General features: G+C 43.0%; 1 protein-coding gene across 4 annotated transcripts in view; it reads right to left on the bottom strand.

Moving 5' to 3' along the window:
- DIP2C (disco interacting protein 2 homolog C) overlaps nucleotides 1-20,119 on the bottom strand; it is a 225,894-nt gene that overhangs the window by 68,118 nt on the left and 137,657 nt on the right. For all 4 annotated transcript variants that reach the window (XM_054171424.1, XM_054171425.1, XM_054171426.1 and 1 more), the window contains 4 exons: nucleotides 7,697-7,822; nucleotides 6,669-6,878; nucleotides 2,186-2,317; nucleotides 260-379 (listed from right to left, as the gene is read on the bottom strand). In XM_054171424.1, the coding sequence (XP_054027399.1) occupies nucleotides 260-379; nucleotides 2,186-2,317; nucleotides 6,669-6,878; nucleotides 7,697-7,822 (588 nt within the window). The remainder of the gene's footprint in view (nucleotides 1-259; nucleotides 380-2,185; nucleotides 2,318-6,668; nucleotides 6,879-7,696; nucleotides 7,823-20,119) is intronic.

Below are 20,119 nucleotides of genomic sequence, written 5' to 3'. Positions count from 1 at the left end.
AGCTGACTGTTTCAAAGCAAAGCTTCCCTCCACTCTCTTCTGTTGTTTCTTTGCAAGCAGAACCAGGAGCTGAGCACACAAAAGAGACTTTTGATTCTCTGGCTCTATGTCCAAGCTCACTATGAGCAGACTGCACTGAATGCTGATGCTTCTTAGTACTTTAGGGCTTACTTAGCTTTCTGGGAAGTCAATACCCGAGACAAACATTTTACAGCATTTTAACAAGAGATCCCCAAACCTTTTGGAAAAGTCCTTTTACCTTCTAACAACTCCTCAAAGTCATCTACGAAGAACTCTCTCAGCGGTGGTCGTTTGGGCCGTTTTAGCGTGTTGACCAGCTGCTGGATCTTTGCTGACACTCTGCTGCTCACCGGTACTCCTGCAGGACAGGGATCAGTGCAGACATCAGTGCTGTGCTGAACACCACCAGATGTTAAGCGGGGTAAAAGAAAGTCCAGCACTTCAAGGCCACCACAAGTATAGTTTCATGCCATTCTGTGACTCAAGTATTCAGCATTAAGAATATTTCAGCAAAAAGGAACAACAGTGCCTAGTTCAAACAAAAGCAATACAACAATGTCACAGGGACTTTGCATGGTTAGAGGAGGAACATTGTATGGACTGAGGCCAGAGAGGAACAGAGAAACACCTGCCCTAGAGCAAACGTCAGCAACCTTAGGGAACTCTCCCAGGCTGCACTGGCAATGCTCAGTGAGAAAACAGGCACTGGCACTCCCCACGGTCACTGGGCATACCAACACTGTCTAACTAGTCTGCAGCTCAGCAAAAGGAGTGTGGGTCACAGGCTCTGCCTTATCACTTATTACACTGTCCTAGACATCTGCCCACATGTGGTGGTTTTAGGCTATGCCTTTAAAATTTAGTTACAGATTTCAAGCAGAAAAGCAGAAAAATATAAATAAATCACTACTGGGTGTGAAAAGGATAACAAAAGATTATTCTAAACAAATTCATTGGGTAAATATCTAGAATAAGCTGAGCTGTACCATAACAATTCTTCCCTTTTCTCTTCTCTTCTGATCTCTGGCGGTTTTTGCTTCGCTTGGGAGAGATAACCTGTGTGCTTTTGGCTGGCCTTGCCTAAATCTAACTTCTCTGCACCCCAAAAGGGACAAGAGAAGGGGGATAAAGGGGAGGCAGGGAGGGAGAAGCCAGTAGCTTCCCCTGGTCCTTGGCCAGGGGGGGTTTGTGCTGTTTATTAATTGTAAATATCTGTAAATATTGTAAATCCTGTGTGTTTTGTACACATTCCTTGCATGCCATTGCAGAGTGTAGATTCTGCTTGTAAATACAGATCCATTTGCTTCTAGCTGAGTTGTTCTGACACAGTTGATGTTTGGGGGGGGGGAACTTCAAGCCACCACACCACATCTTTGTATTACTTCAGCATTACCCTTTATTCTCTGAACAGCCAAGTGGCTCTCTACAGCCAATCCCACCAGCTAGCAATCTCCAAAGGGAGTGTGCTTGTGCTTGCCCATACAGCACTGTGAGAAACATCATCCTGAACAGCACTGTAGGGCAAGTGGCACTTTTACAAGCCAAGCAATCACCTCCTCCTTCCTCTTCCCTAGTGAAGTGCAAAGTCCTGTTCCTGAACTAACAGCTTTCTGCCACTGCATTGCAGGAGTTTCAACTTCCTACCCTTCCATAAGGTTGACTCCAAAACTCTGTTGAAATGTTTATTGAGAGCCAAAGCTGGTAAGTTTAGATGTGGTACACTTGGTCACAATTCTGCACCTTGCTGAAATACTGTTCAATGGGTTTCAGGGAAGAAGAGCAATAAATAAGAAAGGGTTTGCAAATAATGTTTTTTTTTAAGGAGAAACCCCCCCAGAAAATAAAACTTCAAGCATGTCATTTTTCAAGCCATCCTAGCACATCGCTTTGCTATTTAGAGAAACAGATGAGCTGTAAGCAGGCAGCATGACAAAAGCAGATCTGATGAGATCTGTTGCTTGCTTTTGCCAAACAAGTTCGCCAGGGAATCAGCTCTGCTTAATTCAGAAATATTTCTCTCTGTTGGCTTCATTTATACCTCACAGGACTGTAAAGATGCTGCAGGCTGGGACACGTTCTAAGTGCCCAGAAGCAGATGCATGCAGTAACCACTAAAGCAAAGTGACAGCAGTTGAAAACAGCCCAGTTTTGCTTTGTGACATACCATCACCAGTCTCCATAAGCTCAGCATTTCCATACTTTGGTGCCACCCGTGCCGTCGATCCTTGTGGTCTTTCTACTTGTATTGAGTGTTCTGAGGTGTAAGTGGTAACATCTGGAGGGGCAGAATGATTTTCTGTGAAAAACAAGTATAAAAGTTTAACCATGTACCTCTGGTGCTGATGGGCAGAAAAGCAAAGGGGAAAAGGACCAACATCTGGACAAGTGTAAAAGCCTGTTCACAAAATGAATGTATGCAGCTATAATGTGCAGCATGATTTTAATAAATAAAGTTTCCCCTGATTAACACAGGCCTTGCATATCTGCAATTACACAAACAGGCTAAAAAATTAAACAGTTATGTTGTTCTCCACTTGACATTTCATTTTATACTGTAAGAGCTCTTGAACAGCCCCAGACAAATACACTTCTGATGGATTGTTGCATTGATTTTTCTCCAAAGAAAGAATACAGCAGCTATCAATCACTTGCAAGTGAATATACTCATTTTAGTCAAGGAAGGAATTTGTTTGCCTGTTGGCAAAAAAAATAAACCATAGCAGGGTTGGAATCCAGGGAAAAGAAATAAAATGCAAAGAAACATGAATTTTGCATTCTGCATGGACACTTGCTTGTCTGCTCTGTTTAGCCAGAGCTATTTCAAATCTAATGCATCACAAGGACTTGCCTTCCAGAAGGCAAACACAAGGTGGTCTGACTCATGCCAGCACTGCTAGACAGCTCCCCAGAACTAATGGCTGTCTTTCACAGCCTGGTAACGCAGCATGCTACCACAGCTTCTTTTCCCGTGCCTCCAGTCTGAGGCTGTATGACCTATGTAGTTGCACTGTTTTCAGGGGTTGCCTCGTAACTCTTCCCAGGTTTTTAGCAGCACTGGAGTTGTTGGAGAGATAAATACCACAAGAAAACAACTTCTTCCTCCACTGACAGAAATGACCCCAAGCAGACTGTGAGTTACAAAAGAAGGCAGTCTTCACTCTGTTACTGCTGAAGTAAGAGGAATTCACTTCCTTTTACATTGGGGTAAGTGTCTTTAAAAAATCACACAAAGTCTGCAAAAGCTTCATCCTGTTCTGATGCTATTTCCAGGATGCATTGTGGTGCTGTAACTTTGTTATAACATCAACTTCTACAGCAATTTTTACCTCAAATATAATTACAAAATGTTTTAAAGAGTCCTGAACTTTGGATCACTGTAATTCTTGTGTATTCATTCCCAAATTCATGCACCATCAAAACAGCTAACTAATGTTTATGGTTACACTTGCAGGAACACGATGCTACATTAAGTGCCTCATTTGAAGGACAATCGTCATGAAAAATGAAGAGGCTCTCACTGTCTATAGTTGCTATGTAATGTTCAGAATTGTGAGCAACACAAGGAACCAACCTCAGCACTCAAACTCTGTACCTAGTTGAGGTGGCTTTTATTGTGCAACACTAAACCATCTTGCATCCTCCACACACCCAGCTGAGCCTTTCAGGTCTGATCACATCCATTGTGATTTTACTGAAACAAACACCTCACACTGGGCTGTAAACTGATGCCTGAATAATGTCTTCACTTTAGAGGATTTGTCATCGTCAGCTATTTTGGACTTGGCACAGTTTTTGCCCTTTCTTGCTAAGTGGCATGTGCTTTTTATAGACCATGATTGCATTACCCAAGAACCAAGTCAATTAAAAACGCTCATGTTTGTCTTTTGCTTTCTTTAGTGATAATGCAGTTTTGCCATGCACACAGGAAAGCAGATCATGACTAAGAAAATAATTGCACTTCGGCAGCTATTAGTAACATGAGCAAGTATTTTTAAAGCTAGCTGTAATAGTTTACTTTTTTCCAGTGAAGTATTTCCATCTGTCAGGCTGTACAAGGCAAACTGAGTTGGAGTTCATGTATCTGCTTTCAAGATTTAGCACAGATTAATTTTCTTTAATGTGTGGGGAAGGAGAAACGTGAGCACAAGCGACACAGAGCAGGGATGCTTCCCCCTCAGATCTACACACAGGAAACCAAATACTTCTTTGTAACACATGGTGCCAGCTAGAGACAAATGACATCAGAAGCTTCTTGTGCTTCTCTAAAAGGGTTTCTTTTTGAACTGGCACCTGAAATTAACTAAAAGAAACTCTTCCCAAGGTGATCACCACTGGCTGGCCAAAGATTGGGGTTTCAGCACCCAGGCTGTCCATCTGTCTTTTACATTTCCATTAAGAAAAATTCTTATCTAGCAGGACACTAAGGTTTATCTTGCCCTGCTCCTTTACAGTATCTGCTTAGCAGATGTCTTATCGTGGCAGTATCTACAGCTGTTAAGTTTCATCCATTAGATTAGATTTACAAATCCTCGGTTGGTTCACTTCTCAGAGTCAGGCTTGGAGAAATGAAAGTCATACAGAAAAATCTGGTCTGAATGACTTCTAAAGAAAAAGGTAATTGTTACGTTATGTGAAATGGGCCCTTTTTTGTATAGAATGGCCAACACAGACTCAGGCTATGGCTACAGTCTGTGCAGAGCTGCTTGGTCTTATGTCAGGTAACTTTAAGCTCTGGCTCAGGATTAGTTAAGAATAATGATTCTCACACATTATTGCCTAAAACATAGAAATTGTGACAGCTGACGTGACTTCAAAGCATTGCATCCATCAAACATACACATTTGAGCCACCTCCTCTTCCCATCTCTTCCAATATTCTTGCATTAGAAGATCACAGACAGAACAGCTGTTTCTAGTTAAGGCTCTCCTCATTTCTGCCACTGCAGCGGTAATTCACCTCACTCCATGAAAATCAGAAAGAACCAACAATGCAGAGCCTAGGCATAGAGTGTATGCTCTGACAGTGCCATGTCTGAGGGGAAGGAAAGAGCTGGAAGGTTGGAAGCACACATAAACAATGTGTATTTGAGAAGTGTCTGTGAAGTCCAAAAGCATCCCTGCAATACTACACTTCAAAAAATGAAGCTTTTGCTCTCAAGCAAGACAGCTCTTCTGGTTGTCAGAGAAAGCAAACTCAGAGCTGGGGCTTTTTCCATCAGTTGGTCTCTCCTATACTGATGACCAGGTGACAGAGTCTTTTACACTGGTCTCCTGTATTTTAAGTTAACATTCCCCTTCAGACAGTGTAAGAATTTTAGGGTTATTGGAGAACTATCATTCATGCCTCAGGCTTTATATTTACTTTATCAAAAATCTATGTAGCCCCAGTTTGGATAGACACCTTTGATTTTCAAATGGGAATATATCTGAAGCATGTAAAAGAAACAAATGCAGATATAGGATTAAAAGTTTGAGATCTTTAACTCCTCCCAGAAATTTAGAGTCAGATAAGCAGTGTGTGATCTGGAGCTGGATTACTCTTCTCTCCTACCAGAGAGGATTATTCATCTACGATCACTGGCACACCGCCTCTGAAAGAGCAAGGCTATATGTGGGAATGCTTCAAATCTATCACCTCTTAGCATGCATTTAAATGCAAAATCCACCTCCTCGGATTGAAAAGAAACAAAAGAGAAATTTAATTTCAAATTCTTACAGAAAGCAGCTCATCCATGAAGAAACACATAGTTACCATTTTTGCAGCTTCTCTTACATTTCCAGTGCTCTTGGCAACCATGACTGATGACAGTCTCGATGTGTTAGTAGTTACCACTTGTGTTTTGTACCCAAATGGCCTTTACAGTTGCTGCCTTACCACTATTGTCCAACTGGAGATGCAATTTAAGGTATCTCATCATCAGAACAGATAAAAATATGTATACACTGAGATAACTTAACTGCTTCCTTCAAAGGAGAGATCTTTCCAGCCAGTAACAACAAGGCAAAATAAAGCAAGTAAAAGAAGCAGCGCTCTTCCCCTTCTGCCGAACACTGCCGTTTGCATTTAGCTCTATAAATGTTGCATTATTTACCACAAACTCAGTGATTATAAAAGAAGACTTACTGTGCCAGATTTAAAATTACTGAAATGTCACATTATAAAGGAGCTATTTTTAAAGACACATTAAGATTTGGTGCGTGAGTAATGCAACCTTCTGGATAAATTTAATTCTCTATGCTATAATTTCCTCCAGCATTTCAAGATGAAGTCAGAGAAAATAACCAAACGCAATGATTAATGTGATCAGAAGTGTATATGTTTCTAAAACAAGGCTCTAAGCTATTAATTTAGTATGAATTTAAGAATACAATAGAAATTCTTCCCCTGACTGCAATTCAGCAATTCCAGACCATGGTGAGAGGATTACTTCTCTGAAAATACAGGTATCACATCAAGCTATGCTCAGAGCAAAAAAAGAAGGGATGCAGAACACTGTTCCAGAATCATCTCTCCACATAATATATGCAACAGAGAAAAGGAAGTTTAAAAAAGCACAGGGAAGACTTTCATAAGATTTCATACAGCAGCATCAGCTGAATGTGAAGGACAAATCAATGTTCAACCATCCACAATGTCTGTGTACTAACCTATGTGTGTTTGAGCCATAACGTCAGCTAGTCTGTGTGCAGCACCACTGCCTCCGCTTTGTGTTGAGGAGGAAGAAGTGGTTGACGTGGTAGAGCCATGGATCGCTTGACTGATCCAGTGTTCCATGTTTATACTCCCCTGACTTGAGGTGGGAGTTCCTTGGGAGTCACCTTGTACGGAGCCTTCATCTTCTGAACCAGAAGAAGTATCTAGTAATTAAAAACAGCCTGTTAACATGCAGTGCTCTGGGATTTTCTTAACAGAAGTAAGGTACATTCATATTACAGACCTAAAGAGAACTGCTATGAAGAAAAGCTCATGAAGGTAAGCAAACAGAATTTTTAACGTCTGTAATACTGAAAGCCCTGAAACAAAGTCAGCTGCTACCTGTGCACCGAGAGAGCTTTCTGTCTCCAAGCCCGTGGCTTAGGGATTACTGTACAAAAATCAGGATAATTGAACAGTCTGCCTTTTTAATGCGGTTTGAGAACCTTCTCAAGATCTCCAGCCATGTTTAACAATACTGAAGACCCAAAATACTTTCCCAAGCTCATCCACGCAGCCTGTGAAAAACTCTTCCAGTTGCAGTAATTTCTCCCCCTCAGTGAGTGCCAGCTGGATTCAGCACCTGTGAGCATGCAAGAGGTGCTTTTCACAGTCTAGTAGGTAACAGAGCAGATACCTTTTAAGAGGAACGGCACAACTAATTATAAAGACAACATTCCATCAGGGAATAAACCAGAAATTCTGAGTCTCAGAAACTATGAAAAGCTGGCCATAGTTAGGTCCTCCTCAGACCAAAAGGCCCAAGGCAAGCTGAGGTACCCCCAAGGGCAAAGCAACCATGTGAATTGCCCCAGCTGGCTTCCCAGCCACTCAGTTCACCTTCTCTTCAAACAGACCTTGAGGTTATGCTCAGTCTGCTTAAAATGCTGTTTCCATTACCATCTCTGCAGGTGGATTGCTAATTCATAGCAGCACAAAGAAATGTGTAATCAGTTCTCATAAAACACACAGAGATGCTCACCTGGAGGTGTATAGGCATCCATTGATGTTTGGACCACCAATGAACGTCGTTTTGAGGGCATGGGGACTGCCATTTTCCTTTCTTTATGTTTAGCAAGGGCTGCCTGAACTGCTTCCGTGTGGACATCTGGAAGGAGAGAGAGGTTTCAAGCTGGCATTCAGACAGGAGCAAGCCAGGCCTTCGATGCAGGCTGGTCTGCAGGGCAGCCAGGGCCACAGTGCCCATCCAGTGCTGCAAGGCCAGGACTGCAGCAGCTCTCCTCACTGTGGAGACATCAGCCTCAGCAGAACGTGCCCCAGAAACAAACAAGCCCTTTGAGCCATGCAGTGTGCCCCAAGTAGTGCTGCAGTATGGGAAAAGCAGCAGCTCCGCTTCCCAAGAGCAAGACTCTGTTTAACCAAGAGCTGTTACTTCAGCAACCTGCCTGTTCGCCATGCAAGCATGGGGAAAGTCAGTGAGGTTTCCAATTTACACAGAAAGCACACAGACTGAACAGGAACATTCTCTTGAAGGTAAGAGGGATGTGAAATGTCGCAACAGGAATGGCAGCAGGTCCTGCATTCCCAAACCCTCCTCCTGCCTCCTTCACTTGGCTTTATTCACAGAAAAGCAGCACAAGCCTGGTGCTTTGCAGGTGTGTGCAAAGCATCCAAGCAGATCCTTTCTCCATGGGCACATCCCCAGTGAAGAGCTTCTCTGCCTTTCCCCTGCATATGCAGTTGTCTACCTCCCAAATCTGCAAACAGCCATTTATCATGTCTCAAAGACATCAGTGACATGCTTTGGTTAATTACTTTGGTTTGTGCAAGTCTTTTAATTACTACCAGAACTATATTCTATTCTATACATAGAAGTAAGTTTACTACCTTCTCTTCTATGGGTTTGGGACAAGATGCACCTGAGAAAACTAAATGCAAAACACATGGTAGCCAAGAAGAATCACTTCTGGTTAAAGAAGCTGCCACACACTGACCATCTGGAACATAACTGGAAGCACATCAGTCAGTTACAGAAAATGTGGCAGGTTGTGTGTGTTATTTATCTGTTCCCTTTTGTCAAGTGGGAGCACAGTGAAGCAGGCTCAATCCAGAATGATTCCACATCTGCTGCTGAATCTGTTTGAAGACCATCCTTGTAGGCTGGTCTGGCAGCACACAGCCTGTTTCCTGATCCTGTGCTGATGTGGTGGCAGCTCGGAACAGGCAATGCTCCGCAAGAAAAGCAACAGAAGAGTATAAAAACCTTTACATCAAGAGCTGTTGGCTGGATCACATCAGAAGGAGGAACTTGTTTTAAACAACAACTGGGAAGGACGACTATGAGCATTAGATGACACACTCTGCTGCTAAGTGACAAAGTCTCATTTTTAATAGGGCTATCTTCTGCCAGGGTTCAAGCACCTCCCAGTGGGAGACTGCAAAGAAGGGCAAGTAAGAAAAAGAATGTTATCAGCTGTTTCTGTGAGTTGTTTCTTGCTGAGCAAGAAAGGGCTGAGCATGTCAGCAAAAGCAAAGCTGGAAAAGTGGACTCAAAAGACAAAAGAGCCACGTGCCTGATGGACCAAAACGGAGGAAGACTGCAGTGCTAACACTGAACTAGAAGACAACGTCTCTCCTGACAAGACATTATTTTGAAGCAGAGGATTTAAGGACTGTCTTGTAATTGAAACCTGATGAAAAGTTTATGTGAAGCCTACCAGGCTAAGAAAATTAACTGCAAGTCTTTACCCAAGAGCATGCCCCCAAGAAAAATTCCTGCCTGCTCACTTCACACCAATGCTGATAAGGCGTACAGGAGTGAACGTGCTCACTGGTGCGGTGTGCTCCTTATCAAAGGATAGCAATTGCATATCAAGCAGGAAAAAAAGAGATTTCTCTTTACAGAAAAACCCAAACTCTACAGCAATTTTTGGAAAAGAACAAATTTTGCTGATCACAACAGGAAGAATTATTTGTAGACCACTGCATTTAGATTTATTTTTTTTACAATCTTAAATTGTGAAAATAAGAGGAGGGAGATGAGCTACAACTCAGATTCTGCAGAAGTCCTTTTAAAGGAGGACAGCTAACAAAATCATTACAGCGATTAGTTACAGCTAGACACTGAACCAGTACTTTCAAATTGTTTGATGTCTTTTTTAGATGTAAGAAGGTAAACTCATCAGCTTAATTATAAAACACTGCAGTGTTTTGATTTTCAAATGACTCCATGAGAGTCCAGGAAATCAACTGTTTTCCTAACAAAGCACATGGCTGATATGTTTATTTGTAATAGGTTACTGTGGAATAAAGCAGACTACAGATTACTAAAGAAAAACCAAAATCGAACCAAACCCCCACAGGAACACAAAAACAATGGAAAAGATAAGAAACTTTACAACAAGAGGGAAGTTGACTTGGGGAGAAGGAACATGCACACTTGCTCCCAGTCCAGCCTGCAAGGTCAACTATTCCACAGGCATTACTCAGTACAGAGCCTACCAAAGAAAATATGATGTGTCTAGCAAAGGCTGAGGAAAAGCAGTCCAGAGATTAGAATAGAATAGAATAGAATAGGTTGGAAGAGACCTTCAAGATCATCGCGTCCAACCCATCAACCAATCCAACACCACCTAAACAACTAACCCACGGCACCAAGCACCCCATCAAGTCTCCTCCTGAACACCTCCAATGACGGCAACTCCACCACCTCCCCAGGCAGCCCATTCCAATGGGCAATCACTCTCTCTATGTAGAACTTATTCCTAACATCCAGCCTGAACCTCCCCTGGCACAGCCTGATACTGTGTCCTCTTGTTCTGGTACTGGCTGCCTGGGAGAAGAGACCAACACCCGCCTGTCTACAACCTCCCTTCAGGGAGCTGTAGAGAGCAATAAGGTCACCGCTGAGTCTCTTCTCTCAGCAAGAGGTTACAGGCTTCCAAGGGAGAAGGAGAAAACAGCCAGAAGAAAGGGTCAAGCTTGGATGGAAAATATTTTCAGAACCTCCTCTCTCAGGAATAAAGCTCTTGGTTACATGAAGAGTCTCTAAGCATATCAAAGCCAGCTGAGGATCAGGTAAAGCATCAGTAACAGCCTAGGTGGCTTGGGTGGTCTTCTTTTTGAATGAAAGCCTATCTGAAGGGGCCCTTCAACCCATTTTGACAGTCCTGTACAGAGTTGGACTTTGTAAGAACTCCACAGATTCTGTCCTTGTCAAGTGACTGTCATCTCTTCAACACCGTCAGGAAGCTAATGAACACTTGTTAAGCTAATGAACAGCATTCAAGTTCTTCATACCTAGTGAGTAAGTTTCCAAGAACTGAGAAATCAGAGAGGTGAGGGAGTCAGACTGAAACTTACAAATCACGCTTGAGAACAACATGTGAGTTACACCTGCAGTTCTGTAACTGCAGCAAGACAGAAACAGTAAATAGATTTTCTTCCACCAAACAGCACCTTAAGATATGCACCTCCCATAGAGATGCTTTTCTCTTCTCTAGCATTTAGCTTTGCTTTTCTGATCTACAAACCAACTCTGCTGATGTTAACAAGGAATGTTAACCAACACACGACTAATAATCTCTTCTCATTCCTCACCATGGAGTGATGGTGATTTACTTCTCATGAACTTGAGTAAGAGTGTAGTAGCTTTGTGCCATTATCTTCGTGAAAGATGGGCTATGATATCTGCTATAGGGCACTGGTGACCCATTCTCTCCTACTGCTTGCCCACAGCCTGTCTCTAGCAGCTATCAGAAAAATAGACTTGTCCCAGGAACTGATACAACAGCAGCTGGAAGCTCCTTGTTCACTAAAGAAAGGAAACTACACTTCTGATACACACTGGTGTAAAACATAATGAAGGAAGAAGACACATCCAAGTTCCCACAGGACAGGAAACTGCTTATCCCCCACAACCCCATCAGTACAAAGCAGTTTGTATTCTCCACACCTCGCACAGAGCATCAGAAGAAAACAGCACATTAGAATGTCAAACTGGCAGGGTTATGCCCCTTGTATTGCAAGCCTGACAAAAACGTCTGATCTGTCTTCTCAATCTACCCTGCCACACTCAAGCCAATTGAATTTATCACACTGGGACTGCACTGCTTTAAACCAAACATTTCTTGTTACATTTTCCTGAAATAGTTTGCATAGGAAGATGTTGTCCAGAAACACCACACAGTTAGGCGCTCACATCAGAAAAACCAAAAATCCCTGCCTCTCCTCTCCTTTCTCCGTGTGTGGCAATGCTACAGCATCTCACCTACTATAACCTTCCAGCAGTTTCACACACACACACCCCGACGCAGCTGCACTCAAGCCTTCTGAAAAAGTCATGTCTCTAAGTGGAAAGAAAATGCTTTTAGACAAAATGTTCTTTGATCTAGAGGTCTGTGACATTCTAAATACACCTTTACAGCTCATAAAGTGACTCCAGCTTCTGACCCTTCAAAGCACTCCTATAGGCAACAAAATCTTTTTACCCCTCCCATCCACTTTCTCCACAAGAAAAACTCAAGTCTCTCATGTTTCTCTACAGCTGCTAGGACACTCTTCTGAAGAGAGCACCCTTGTTTAGTATGGAGCATCCTCCTGAATCACCTCTACCCTTACAGGGATGCCCCACTCCTTACTTGGGCCAGATACAGCATCCTTGAAAGCTCTGAACTCTGAGGCATTTGAAATATGCTGCATATTCCTACTCCTCCAACAGATTTTTGCAACTTTCAGCAGAAGAATGAGTTTGCTCCCTTTTGTTCAGCTCTTTTTTAAAACCCAAAACCCTCTTCAACAAATTCCACTTGCATTCTTCCTCCACGTGGAGAGGTTCTAAATTGTTTTTGGTACATGAGCTTAACATTCCCCAACAGCTTCCTTGATTCAGTACCAGCTACATTTGCTCCACAGGCATGGCAAACACTCAGCATACTGCAAGCAAAGTGACACCTCCTTGTGGATCAGGGAACGGGCTGCTCCTCTCATGGTAAGCATCAGCTACATTAAAAAATTCCACTTTATAAAACTGTTTCTGAGCATATAAGAGAAAAACTTCTGTAGCTGAATCAGGTCTTGCAGTTATGTGTCAAGTAGGTCTCTTGCAATTAGTATCAGGCAGCCAAGTTTATTTTTAAGTCAAGAAATTAGACTTGCTGCAGGAGTTATGCACTGATAGAATCAAGACAGCAGCAGCATGCCTCTACCTGTGTTTCAGGAAAAAAATATTACTGCTGTTGTTTTTGCTAGAATCTTCAGTTCCCCAGTAATTGCAAAGCCTCAATGCCCAATCCTCAGCTGTTTAAGATACACAAATATGGAAAACCAAGCTGTTGCCTATTTTTTGCTGTACAGATGTAGAATCATCTCACAGTCCCTATCATCATCGGCAGCCTGGTTTTCCAGTCCATCTCTCCCTCCTTTCACAGGACTTAGCCCTGCAATAATAAAACTGCTGGGAGACACATCCAGATGTGATCCAAATTAACCTCTTTCATCTGTTTGTTGCTTTTGTTTCATGTAACTCCTCTCCCCTGAGCTATTTTTGTCTTTTTTTAGCCCTTGGAAAGAATCTTTCTTCCTTGCTTTAGCAGCCAGTTTCTGGTAACATGATGATACAACTGCTCCAAGGACTCTGAAAGGGTTTAGCATCCTTGCTGTTTGTTGGGTAGTCCACAGCAGATTGTTGAGTTCAAAGAGGTTGATGTTCTGCACTAATGAGTTTAGAAGGCCAAAGGATTTTTAAGAAGAGGTTATTTATGTGTATATAACACATATTTATGTCTTATTTGTACTGCAGTAGAGGATCAGCCCTGAAGTCAAACATTTAACAAACAAGTGAAAGCACAAACAGAATGCAGGTAAGACAGCATCTGGGGTGGTATCAAGGACAGCAGCTGGGAGAACAGGCAGGGATAGGCAGGAGGCAATTGCAGCGAGTGCAGTTATTGCTGCATCAACATAAAGGGCAAGTGAAGAGTCCCAACAGCTTCTGAGTTATTACAGGGAGGAAACTGACCCTATGGGAGGAGAGCTGCCTGAAGCCCTCCAGAACTCTCAAAGGTAAATTTTGGCTGAAAATTCTAGATAAGGCAATGCTAAGTATAGCAATAGTAAGGGCTGCAGTTACACAGAGCAAAGGTTAACAGTTGCTGCCTTACAGGAAACTAGCAGCTGAAAGCATGAAAGTTGCTTATGAGTTTAGTCAGACCTTTGCTGTAGCTACCATGGAAACGAAGGATACACTGAGAATTCATTTCCTAACGTGTGGTCTAAATACTCTGAGTAGAGATAATTTGGTAGGTACCTCTATAGGAAATGCAATCAGGACATACTGAACAGGCTGAGACACAGTAAACATGATATCAGCAGAACAGATTAGAGGTAGGGCTTGTCTTTTGCTTGTCCTGGGCTGACAGCACTGACTTGTTTTCAGGAGATAGAGGGCAAGTGATTTACACAATGCTGTGTTCATCTAACATGGATCAGTTCCTGGCAAATCACCTCACCCCAGGAATGCGAAAGTAAAGGAGTCCCTGTAACACCAGCTCTGTGCAGTGGGTGATGCTGTAAGGAAGCAGCTCTCAGAATCCTTTCCCCAGCTCTCTGGGTATGAAGACAGAAAGCACAGAGCCCAGCCAGTGTGGCACCTAACTTCTTTGCAGCTGCAAGTGGGAGTGCTGTTTGGACACACATGGCAAAGGCCCCACTGAACGTGAGCACACCTGCTCCGAGGGCTGCCGACAGAAATGAACACTGACACAGCAATTCACATGGCAGGTTGGGCCTTTGGGATGGTCAAACCATACACACTGGGTCTCTGGTTTCACTGGGGAGTTAGGGGTTTTTAAGGGTGCATGGATATGTAGCAGGAAGTTCTACTGTCTTCATGAAATCAGGGCCAAAATTTTGTTAACCTGCCAGACTCTGAGAATGAAAGTCAGCTGTTCAGAACAGATCTGCATGATGCCCGGTGTGCCCCTGCAGAGGTCTGCCTTTCCCAGGGTGCTGCAGCCAACAAACTCCAGTGTGCAGAAAAACAGTCCATGTGCTCTGCAGAGGGCTGTGCTGCTGTGCCAGTGCTCAGCTTCTGATGAGTACCTCCTGGGCATCTTCTGTCCACCTCTTGGTGCACACATGAAGAAGCTAACAGCCTGTATCCTTGTGTGCTCAGAAAGCTCAGCTCAAGGAAGGAAAGCATGGCTGCCATCACCTTCTTTGGATGGCAGCAGCAATACTCCACATTTCTGTGTTGAAGAAAGGTAGAAACAGAGGACACAAACACAGAAGAGTGAACTCCTTATGACTCCACTGCTAGTTTTGCTGAAAGGCTTAATTGTGGCATTACCTTGGATGCTTCAGGTACTACACTAATACCTGAAATGTTTTTTTCCCTATATTAATTCTACTCATAAGTGAAATAAAAAAGCAACATGCAGGCCTCTAACTAATAATCTCCATCCTTCCATTTATTTATTATCTCATCTGTAATGCAATCTTGAAGCCAGCTTCACACAGTGACTTCATCTCAGGCCCCTTTATTATGCAATCTGAAGTAAATCAACTTTCTATTTGCTTCTCTCTGGAGATCCTTGAGCAATTTTCCTTGAGAGTTCTGCAATTATCCTTACAAACCTTTCTGCTGGGTCAAAAGCAAAGATGTGGTCATATAAATTACACCTTTGCCTAAGTTTTTCTTCAACATCTTTTTGCCCTGGTTGAATTACAGCTTGAAATTGAATTTGAAAGTAAAATAAATCAAGTAGGAGATCAATTAATTGCTAAGTGTGTCTACAGCCACATTAACTAATTCAGCTTAACTCTTCCAAGGAGCCCCGAAGATGAGCCAGCTTAATACCTATATGCAGTCTCCTCTTGCTGCATAGCACATTCATCACATTCTTCTTTCTCCTTATTCTTTGGAGGAATATTAGATGATAAGGATTCAATAAAAATGATTCCTTGGATCTTCCCATTCCAGCCTTTCCTCTGGTGCATACTACAACTCTTACATTCTCATTGAGAATTTTTTGTCAGTTCTGGTAAGATGCAGAACGAGATCTTGAATCACCTATCCAAGCTCCAGAGCAGAGCAGCTCAGCTACCTAGGGGCTGGTGCCAGCTCCTCTAGGTTTTTGGTCTACAGAGGATGTTCTTTCATTGCTAGCTCTCTTACTCCAAAAGCTCCTCAAGCCTAGCCTAGGATGATTTGTTTTGAAGCTCAATGATTTCATGCTCAGTATAAACTGTTCAGTCTTTTCCCTGCTTGAACCACAGTGTGGGAAAGGTAACAAAGAATCTGAGCCAGGCAAGCCATCATCACGGTTTGTTTTGGCAGCATCTCCAAAACTCTCCTATATTAAGACATCTTTTAAAAGCAAGGCTGCATGCTCTTAGAAAAGGAGCTGTGCTCTGCAGTGGTGGGATCTCTGGGGCAGGAGCTGGCAGCCCTCCAAGAATGGTGTACCAGGCTGATGTTTTCTTTCTCATCTGTGGAAGTTAAACATCCTCACAGAGATGCTCCCTGACAAGAACCACCTTACCAGCAGTAGCCTTCTCCATGCTACCAGCTGAGAGATGCTGACTCCACATATGGTATTTTTCAAAACACTCCATTTCTCAGCTCCCAGCTCTACCCTCCTCCACCACTGTGCCTTTTAAAATCTGTCCATATAATTCCTATAGCACATCTGCTCTCATTTGCTGCTCTTTCCTTTAGGAACCCTGAGACACAGGCAGTGCAATTTCATTTATGCTGCTACTTCCTACATAATTTCTGACATCTGGAAAATTCAGGGCTTAGACCTCACTGGTCCCATTTTACCAGGGTGTTACACTTGGTCCAGGCAGTGTGGCCTCAAGGCCTCTTGGAGACCTCACAAGAAACCCATCTGTCACTCTAGTCTCACTGGAGGAGAATTCTACAGCAGAAACGATAGAGGCAAGAGCCTCACTCCTAACACATGCATTGGCATTTGACCAGATTACATCTCCCTCGCCATTTAGTGTTGCTTTAATTTTTGATGGTGCATACCTGGCACATGAGAAGTTTTCAGTATTGGGGTGGAGAACTGAAGCTTTTTTGTGTTGGTGTAATTTAAAGGCCACAGAGGTGGAAGCTGCTACAGATGTGGTGTTTCATTTCTCCACGTGCTGAAGGCTCAGCTGAGGGATGGAAACATTCTCTGGAGAGCAGTTAGAAGAGCTGCTAAAGGTCTCTGAAGGAGAATTGTTCTCTGTACCCTGGAGGCCACAACTGCTTGAGAGATCCACATGTGGGGGATACCTGTGGAAGGCCCTGCCTGGCTTGCCCAGGGAGTATTTAGTTAGGCAGTGCCACAGCAGCACTCAATACTGTACTGTGCCACAGCCTTTATGTGGCACTACGTGGCACTAGAGCCCAGTTCTGATTCTGGCCACCACAACAGCCACAGGCAAGGGGCCAAGCTCTAGCAGCAGCACAACTGCAGAGCTACACCCTGGAGGGGTTACAGAGCATGTTTAAGCACCAGATCAGCACACTGTTCTTCCAAAAGCAGGGCAGCCCATAGGAAGATTATTTTAAATAATGGTGGCAGTAGCTTCAGGTCCTTCTAGAAGGGATTTCAATGTCAGCAGGAGCAGAATGTAGCTAACAGGAAGCAAACATGCCCTGTGACTCTATGGAAGACTAGAGGTCCCTGCTCATTGTAGGGTGCTAGACCAGATGGCCCAAATCATTCCATGGTAGGACTGTGAAGGCTAAGCCATTTAGGTTACCTACTGGTTTATTCCACCATGTAACTCCTTATCTAAATGAACCATACCAAAGCCATGGATTTGCAGCTTCCAAAAGTACCTGAGAAGCCCAGTTTCTGACCTGCACTAAGGAAACAAAGACATATGTCCAACTGCAGGTCCATCTACACGACCATTATTAACTACCTGCTCCGGTCTGTGCCTGATTTTGCAGTCACATCACTTGACCCGGACTGAGATGAGATCTTTCACATACAGAGGCTGAACTGAAGTGCAAGCCAGTTCTCATGTGACTGGGTTTTCTTGCCTGAAAAGCCACTGGTCAAAAGGCTTCAAGACAAGTGTTACTGATGTGGCCTTCAGCAACATCTGGCTTCAGCCTCATCTTGAGTCCCCAGATAATGCTATTAGTACAGGGCACCAGCTAAGGAATGGCAGCTGCTAAGAGGAAAACATTGCTGTGATCTGCATGTGGCAAACCTTTCTAAACACTGCTTCTTAGGGAGTAAATGCTAACAGAATGTTTGTATTCAGTAGTAAACAAATAAACCATGGTTTTTAATTAACATCAGCTAATACAGCTGCCACAATCATATAGAGCAAGTGATACATCTTAACCATGCACTGATCCAGTTACTGCACTTAGAGCATTACCTGTTCCTTTAGACATCTGAAAAATTATCAAGGCAGCTGACATTTTGGAACAGGATGATTTCAGGATCATGTCCTGTAGAAAAGAAGCCGCCAGGAAATTTTAAACCTTTTCAGAATTAGACTAAATTCCCATTGTAGACTGAATTCAAAAATCAAATTACCCTAAACCACAATATGTACCAGGAATATATATGGGGAAACAGAAAAGGTTCCATAAACTCAGAGTCCATTTTATTTAGAGCAAAAATGGCATGGAAACTAGATTTTCAACATTACAGTGCTGAAGAATTCTGGTACAACATTAATAATAATAAAAAATACTGAAGTGAGAAAATAGGTAGGGATTTAAAATGTCACAGTCTGACATTTCCCATAATGTAAGAGCATGAGTTGAAGGTGATATTAGTGGCAGCAATGATTTTGAGTCCCCAAAGAGAGTTCATTAAACAATCCTGGCTGACGTCTGAATTTATGCAAAAAAGCAAAGGCATGGAAAGAGAGTTGGATGACTTTCAGGATGCTAGACTTCCAGTTAGGAAAACCATAGCAAGGAGAGACAGAAAAGGACTTTGCTCAGAGCAGAGGATTTGTTTACAGATGTTAATTGAAATAAATTGTGCAAAAAAAACTAAGGAAGGGAAATGTTTTCCTAGAAGTGATTTACATCACAGTTAAAGACTCCACATTCATTTCGTCTTGAGCTGGTTCCAAGAGGATGTGCCAAATACAATAAGCAGCACTGAGAGTGGGTAACAGCTAGGATCCAACAATCACAACATGATCAAAGCAGAGGTGCTGAAGCACTAAGCACTGCAGAAGAACAAGGGAAACAAAGGCTTCTACCTGAAGCCAATCTGAACAGAAGACAAGATAACCAGAAAGAAATACGACTGCCAAAGAGTTGTGAGACCTAAAAAGAGACTCCTGATCCCACAGGGGCAATGTGTAGAAGGGGAGAACATCATTCAGGATAGGAACATTGCACTGTGTCTTAGCAAAGCTCCTCTGAAACTAAATTTGAAGATGATCTGACAGATCTTCAAAATTTAAGCTGAAGTTTACATTTCCCTCCACTGACATTTGCTATTTTCTTCTGAGCAAGTGAAGATGCAGTCAGCAGCTGTTCAAGCCAACTTGCTGTCACCTGCTGAGGATTCAAGGGAGGAATTCAAAGCCCTGCCAAAAGCCCCCACAATACTGTCAGCTTTCCAGTTTTAACACCAAGGACATTTTCAGAGCAGCATAGTCCTGACTCTCCTAGGAAGAGAATCCTGCAGTCCTAAGTTTCTTGGCAGTGTGGGTTAATGGTAGGACTCAATGATCTTACAGGTCTTCTCCAACCTAAATGACTCTGTGATTCTTACGCTTCTCCCCATTCCTAAAGCAAGACCTTAAGACACATTTCAGTGAACAAACACCTTCCCCTTAAGGCAGCTGGCGAGAGGCAGCAACCCAAGCTCAGAGCACTCCTGAGGTACCAGGAGAGGCACACAGAGAAGATGTGCATGTCTGCTCCCACCCATCCCCATGATGGCTCCACATCTTGGTTTACAAACAGCAAGCAGGGCTCCAGCAGATGACACATAGTCAAATCCATGCTGTTAGCAGAACAGCCCAGCAGAGGCACAGACTGGAGGTTTTAGGACCAGGGGGTTGCTAAACAATTCCAGGAACAATATTTTCACCTGTTTAAAAACACTGTGTAGAAATCAGATGATTTTTAGGGTAATGTGGGAAAAGCTTCTAGGAGTTTAAATATCAGGGAGTTATCACACAGCTCACTTAACCATTATTCAAAGACAGACAGACAGCATCCACAGCATGAACCCAAGGAGAGTTTTCACACTCATCAGAATGGTCTGGACTTAGAAGGACTTGCTCTGCCAACATTTAGCACTTCCTTTTTCCTTTCAATGGGACTGGCAAGCTCTTTAACTAACTGGAATGAACCAGAGATATGTTACAATAGGTTTAACAGAGAGTTCTGCATCATTTTGCAGCTGTATCAGCACAGTCAGTCTGACTGCATCCTGTATTTCTCCAGCACAATCCA

Source organism: Dryobates pubescens, chromosome 21 (assembly GCF_014839835.1).
Source record: "Dryobates pubescens isolate bDryPub1 chromosome 21, bDryPub1.pri, whole genome shotgun sequence".
In the NCBI taxonomy this organism is placed as follows: Eukaryota; Metazoa; Chordata; class Aves; order Piciformes; family Picidae; genus Dryobates; species Dryobates pubescens.
The sequence above is the reverse complement of the archived record's forward strand: the minus strand, read 5'-3'. Positions and strand labels throughout refer to the sequence as shown.